This window comes from Lactuca virosa, chromosome 8 (genome assembly GCF_052849685.1).
Source record: "Lactuca virosa cultivar CGN04683 chromosome 8, Lactuca_virosa_CGN04683_v6, whole genome shotgun sequence".
Classification (NCBI taxonomy): Eukaryota; Viridiplantae; Streptophyta; class Magnoliopsida; order Asterales; family Asteraceae; genus Lactuca; species Lactuca virosa.
The window spans coordinates 31,263,566-31,271,104 of record NC_136433.1 but is presented as its reverse complement, the minus strand read 5'-3'; the positions used below and the strand labels follow the sequence as shown (position 1 = coordinate 31,271,104).

The window sequence follows — 7,539 nt, the reverse complement described above, 5'->3', positions numbered from 1 at the left end:
TCTTGCAAGTTATAGAAAGATAAAATACCAACCATAGAAAGGATGAAGAAATAACAACCTTTGTTGTTCTTTGGATCCTCTTGGGAGGCTTGGAAGTTGATGAAGAATTTGAAACCTTTGAGACACCAACAATGACTCAACTTGATGTAGATGCTAATCCATAAACTCTTAAACCCTTAAGCTTTAAGTTCATAACCAATATGAACTTAAAGAGGGCATGTAAAAGCAAGTGTTCTTCAAGAAAAGATGAACAAAAGGGAGAGAGTAACATGCTCTAAGCATGTTACGGTTTTAAGAGGCTAGAATGGATCAACCAATTCAAGAATGCAAGCCTTAAATTTATATTGTCTTAAAGTGAAGTCTTTAACCATTAGGCCCTTCCACTTTAGACAAGCATGTCCCTAAAGCAACTTGTCCCCCATGCATGCACCATGCTTCATTTCTTTTTAATAAACTAAGTGAAAAGCCATCCTTACTTTCTTCTAACTCATTTTCGGCCATAATGAGTAAAAAGAGAAGAAAGAGTTTATATTTTATAAACTCAAAGTTTATAAGATATAAACTTTGTCTTTTGGTAAAAGACAAAAGGCTTACCTAGTCCAAAATGTTGTACATGACTTAATAAATCACACCATATGATATATATTATGTTACTTGCTAAAAATTAATTATTTCCTAGAAATAAATAATTCCCAATTTAATTATAAGAGTTTTATTGAATATTTATTAAAATTAGTTTCTAATAAATAATCAATTATATCAAGTTGTTGTTAGTGTGACCCATTAGTATCATATGTTAATTAGCAATATCACTTTAATATGACTCTTGAGCATACTAGACCTTTCAGAAGTGACACTTGGAGAACTTGGCATAAAGCCTTTCCATCCTCAAAACCCCAAGAATCTCTCGAAGATGCTCCTCATGTTGTTCCCTAGTCTTCGAATATGACAGAATGTCATCGATAAAAACGATCACTGATCGATCCAACATGGGACCACACACCCAGTTCATGAGGTCCATGAACATTGTCGGTGCGTTGGTGAGCCCAAAAGGCATCACCACAAACTCGTAATGCCCATAGCAAGTTCGAAAGGCCGTCTTCGTAATATCATCCTCCTGTACCCTCATCGGATGATAGTCGGACCTCAAATCGATCTTGGAAAACCAAGATGCCACCTGAAGCTGGTCAAAAAGATCATCAATCATCGGCAAAGGGTAGCGGTTTTTCACTGTCAGCTTGTTCAGTTCCCAATAATCAATGCACATCGGGTGTGAACCATCCTTCTTTCTGACAAAAAGGATAGGGTTTCCCCAAGGAGAATTGCTCTGTCGAATGAACCCCTTTCTTAACATCTCCTGCAGCTGAGAGGATAACTCCAGCATCTCAATAGGTGTAATATGGTACGTCGCCTTGGCGATCGACGCCGCACCCGGAATCAGATCGATCTAGAACTCCACTTGCCTCTTAGTAGGCACTCTCGGTAACTCCTCGGGAAAAACATCGGGAAAATCACATACCACCGGAACATCAGAAACAAAGATCAACCCCTTCTTCTCAACCCGAGTATCCACCACATATGCCAAATAACCCATACACCCATGCTGCAAACTTTGCCTTGCCCTGGCGGCAAAACAGAAAGTTGATCCCGACCTAGTACCCTCGCCATAGATAGTCAGCAGTCCCCCACTAGGATCTCGAACTGTCACCAACTGACGCTCACAGTCAATCAGAGCCCCAAACCGGCTCAACCAATCCATACCCACGATCACACAAACATCTGTAAGGCCCGCAGATCCGGGCTAGTCAATTTAGAGATAATAGGGGTCGAAAACGACTTTTCGACAAAAGATTATTTAGAATAAATAATCTTAACCAAGTTGTAGAATATGTCTCAAGGGTTCCGTACATATGAAGAACGCCGAAATCCGAGTTATAACGAAGAAGTTATGGCCCGTCGAAGTTTTACGGCAAAACCGGCACGGCACCGGGAGACGTAAATAGTGAATTTTTGATAAAGGACTTTTTAGCCTTAGTAATATAAACAAAAGTTGTAGTGTACGTTAAACTGAGAACATACAAAAAAATAACGCCCAAATCTGACTTCGTATGAGGAAGTTACGAATTTTCTAAGATTTGGCATAGCAGTGCACGACCCGAAACTCGAATTTTAGATCGAGCGGTTTTTGGCCTACGCGACCTAAATGAGAATTGAATATCTCATTAATAGGAACTCAACAGTAAAAAGACAGACGAAAACAGAGTCCGTATGTAGAAGTTATGAATTTTACGCGGACATTTAACAGTATAATCTCCTCGTACTGTTAAATTTAAGATCGGTCGAGAATTAGCCAACGGAGTCAAAATGAAAGTTGTATATCTTATTTTTACCTACGCGTGGATATAAAGAACGTCAAAAAACGGAGGTCGTATGTGAAAGTTACGGATTTTAGAAGTCGGAAGTGTGTTGTGCGAAAATGGGTGATGTGGCACAATCTTGGCCATTGCTTTCTCCCCAAGTCTTGCCACTAGATGGTGACATGTGGCACCAAGTTCAGCCATTTTTCACCCTATAAATAGAACCTCTCCCACCCTCATTTTCTTCACACCTTTCCCATTCTTTATTCTCTTTACTCTCTCTCTAGAACCTCTCTCTAGCCCCGAAACCCCCCGAAAAGCCTAGGGAACCTCCCTAGCACGAGGCAAAAGCCCCGGAGTGCTCGACGGCTCCGAGAAGAAGAGCTTTTCGGCTCGGGAACGCTGCTCCAAGCAAAGCCCGGTTTTGTATAAATCCCACTGTAAGTGAGCTACGCCTACGCTATTTTTAATATATCGTTTATTTAATTATAGTAACGTTATTAGGAACTTATAATAAGTACTTGGGCTATTATTATGGGTTATATAAGTATTGTTTAACGCTTATATAACAGTAATAATAGCTAGACTATTAATTAGTCTCGGCGAATAATAGACTAAACTCTAGTGGTAATAATACTAGGTTTCGTCGAAGGAAATTATTTTTAAGAAGGGAAGCGCTGTCTGAGTTCGGATTCACCACCTTTTCAAGTGAGTGCATGGTCCCTTTCATCTTACACATAGATATGAAGTATTTTATATAAATTACGTGCTATGTGTGCATATTATCTGAATACTTGCTGTCTATGATGGATGAATGATTTTATACATGTTTTAAATGATTTAAATATATATTTATTTTATATCTACAAATATGTTGGGATAAAACATGGGTAGATGAAATAGTTGGTGTGTGATGAAATAAAATGATGAGAGATAGGTGATGATAGGAAGGTGATGATAATTAGGTGATGGATAGGTGATGATGAATCGATGATGTAGGATGAAAGATACTATAACCGTGTCCGACAATTTGGAGATGTAGTCATCTACTAGAGTATAGATGGCGACCACGGACTATTCTAGACAACCCGTGGAAACACCAACAGACTTATAACCTGTAGGTGATGAATTACGAGTCCAGGTGATGTTGTGACTGTATATTCATGTGATGATACTCTAACCCTTACTATGAATTACGAGTTCAGGCGACGTTGTAACTACGTATTCATACCTTAGAAACGAGCATATAAGGAAATGTGAGGTAAAAAGATGAGAGGTAAATATGATATAGGAGATAACCCTTAATATAATTCTTTAAGGAATATTAAAGAAGATAACGGGGATGGGTAATCGGGTTGATTGTTTGATGTTTAAATATAATAATTATATTATTGTGGGTTGAAAACCCTATGTACTCACCAGGTTTCCCAATCTGACCCACTCCAGCTTATTTGTATCACAGGTGTCGATACGAAGCTACTTTAAACTGAGAGATTTAAACGGGGATGGGTAATCGGGTTGAATGTAAGTTCTGTTTATGCTTATGTTTCTATATTGACGATGACATCCCAATGTTTTGAAAATGAATGAAAATACATTTCTTCGAAAATGATTTGATAACGTATTTATCATGTTTTTCTGGGAACAAATTCCGCAACATTTTTATTAAAAGAGGTACTCTGATTTTTATAAAACATAAACAAAATCGGTCTTTTCTGGCCGTGAAAATGGGGATGTCACAACATCTCCCATCGTGATAAGGATGAGATCTATCAGATATCCAACCTCGAAGATCTATAATACACAACCCCGGTAAACATCAGTAGCAGAGACTGAACGCTCATTAGGTATCGAGACTCTCAAGGGCCTGCTCAAGGTCTCTCGTGGAATACTAAAACCGTGACAAAATGATGATGACACAAATGATCGACTCAGACCCGAGTCAAACAGCACAAGCACAGACACAAAATTTACAAGGAAAGTACCTACACAATCGAAAATATAAGCATCATAAATAAATCAACAGAAATTGTAACGTCCCAAAAATAAGACCATAAAATTTCTCATTTTTAGATTAATAAAACATCAAACCATATCATTGTCATAAAACCAAAGTTATCAAATTGTATCGATACATCATCAATATCAGAGTAAATCACAAAATGCGGAATCGAGTGGTGTGTGCTCTGCAATCTTCCCGAGCTCTTCCCAATAGAACCAAAATTTCCTGAAACATAAACTGAAAACCATAAATACAAAGCTTAGTGAGTTCCACAAAATACCACATACCATACATAACTAAACACATAACGGACCCCGCCCACAGTCGCATAACGGGCCCCGCCCACTGAATATAACTGTTGGGTCATATTTTTGTGGTTTATGTTGGACTAATAATGTTTATTGTTCTTGGGCTTAGAATAGTATTTTTGTTAATGGGCTTATTATGTTTTCGGTTGTAAGGATAGAAATCACCATGGTGATTTCGGTCTTGATGGGCTTGGGCCTTTATAGCATTGTACTTGGCATATATATATATATATATATATATATATATATATATATATATATATATATATATATATACTAATAATGTTTATTGTTCTTGGGCTTAGAATAGTATTTTGTTAATGGGCTTGGGCCTTTATAGCATTGTACTTGGCATATATATATATATATATATATATATATATATATATATATATATATATATATATATATATATATATTGTATTAAGCCGTAGGAGTTGTGAGTTGTTCCATTCTTTAGTTCACGGCTGCTTTGAGTTCTTATGTACCAGACAGTTTATTGATAATACAAGTGTGTGCATTTGAAGCTACTTTGTGTGTTCTTGAATCATTGCTTGATTAACATTCCACATTCTTTAAGCAATTAAGATTGATATTGCATAAGATCCATAGTTTTGGGACTTACAATTGGTATCAGAGCAATAAAGGGTATCAATCAATTCAAGGACTTTGGGTTCGATATCTTCCTGTTTTGAAGTATTGATTTAATCGAAAATTTTGGTTAAATTGATAAAAATTTATATGTTTTTCGTGAAACTGTTCTTGGTGTTCTTCGTGTTCATCGGGAATTTTGGGTACATTCATCTGATTTATCGGGATTAGATTTGGAATGTTATCATTTAAATCACGAAATTTAAGGGATTTCGGTATCCTGCTAAATAACAAATCAAGGTTTTCGGTTGCTTCATTTTAAAGAGTTTTCGGTGGTTATCTGTTCAAAGCCTGAGTTTTCAGTCAATGCTTAGAACGAAATCTATTCAAGAAATTAATCTTTTCGGTGTTGATTTTTGACCGAAATCATCTGTTTTCGGTCTATAATTCTTGGATTTTTTGGTCAACTCATCTGTTGATTTTTCTAGTTTTCAGTTAAACTTTGAGTTTTTGACGTTATCGGTTCTTTATTAATTAAAAATGGAATACACTGGTTCAATGTATCAAGAGTTGGACTCTATTATGGGGACTACCACTCGTATTCCTCGACTTTTGTCTGCTGATGGATTTCCGGAATGGAAATTCAGAATTGAGAAATACATTAAAATGAAGGATGCTAAGATATGGAGGAGCATTCTCAGAGGTCCAGTCAAGATTACAACTATGGATGATAAAACCAAAACTGTTGTTGATAAGAAGATAGAGAACTACACAGATGGGGACTTTGAAAAGCTTGAAGAACATGACAGAGCTCTTGCCACTATTACCATGGCCCTATCTCCTGAAATTGTTCAAGGCTTTAGGGAATACACGTCTGCAAAGGATTTATGGGAAGCCTTGATTGAGGTTTATGAGGGAAATGAGGACATGAGGCAGAGCAGACATGACCTGCTTCGACAAAGGTTCAACTTGTTTAACCATGTTTTAGGGGATTCTCTGGAAGTTCAACTGCAAAGGTTTATTACCCTCACTACTGAGATGAGTACAGCTGGAATCGATCTACCACGCTCAAAGAGTTACAAGAAGCTATTGAATTCTCTTCCACGTAGTTGGGACATGAATGTGGCAGTGATCAAGAAGACTAGAGATCTGAGCAAGCTTACCCTTGCTGAAGTGATGGTCATAATCAAGGCGTGTGACATTGATGATAAGCAACGTGAAATCAACCATGTGAATTCCTACTCTGCTGCAAATCTATGAATCTCATCAAATAATGCCTTCTCAGCTCACCAAACATATTCTGCTCATCCTATTGTGCCTCATCAACCTCTGGAACCTTCAAGTTCTTCTGGCTCAAATTCTAAAACCACAGCCACAGCTCAAACTTTATCAATTCCTAAAGAAGCTGAAGAGAACATGGATTTAATGGTCGGGTTTATGAATTGTTACAACGCGCTTCTAGCAGGAGATTTGGCCCCTCCAATCATGGTTGGAGAACTAGATCAGATTCATCCTGAGGACGTGGAAGAGATGGACATCACGTGGAAAATAGCTATGGTTGTGTTCAGGGAAAAGAAGTTTACTCAGCGTATAGGGAAGAACAATTGGGGAATGAATGTGGAAAAGAAGGTGGGAGTCAACAAGATCAAGCTCAGGTGCTTCAACTGTCACGATCCAGGTCATTTTTCTCGTCAATGCACCAAGCCAGATACCAGGAACAATCCCGATAGGACGCTGGTGCATGCAGGGAACAACAGAGGAGCTGCAGCCAACAATGAAACCGCTAACTTCACAATGGTGGCACAAAGTTTTAACTGGGAGGATCAAATGTTGGCGTTGAATTTGACAGGAAATGAAGCAGCAAACTTGGCATAAATCAGTGAGAATTCAAAGGTGGAAGAAGTTGAAGAAGAGATGATGGACCTGCAATTTGCCTTCATGGTCTCTACCACACCTGCCACAAAAGAGGTTAGTGAAACTTCCTGTTCTCAAGCCTGTAGTGATAAAATTAAGCATTATAGTGATCAACTTGATTTGTTAAGTATGGAAATTGAGGACCTTAAATATGAAGGATACACTCTCAGAAAGGCCCAAAAACGTTTAAAAGAGAAATCAGAGGCCCAAACCAAAGACCTAAAAAGGATTAAGGAAGAGTATAGTATTAAATGTGACCAATATGATTATGCTCAAGTAAAGATTGCTATTCTAACTGCCGAGCTTGACACATTGAAAAACAAGTTTGAAAATGCAGATTTTAATTTTAAAAAATTTGATGTGTCAA

General features: G+C 37.6%; 1 protein-coding gene across 1 annotated transcript; it reads left to right on the top strand.

Annotated features, from left to right (window-relative positions):
- Positions 1–5,798: 5,798 nt before the first annotated feature.
- LOC145130211 (uncharacterized) lies at positions 5,799–6,518 on the top strand. The gene has a single exon (XM_079065049.1). It carries the CDS (start codon positions 5,799–5,801, stop codon positions 6,516–6,518), a length of 720 nt encoding a protein of 239 aa, XP_078921175.1.
- Positions 6,519–7,539: the final 1,021 nt, after the last annotated feature.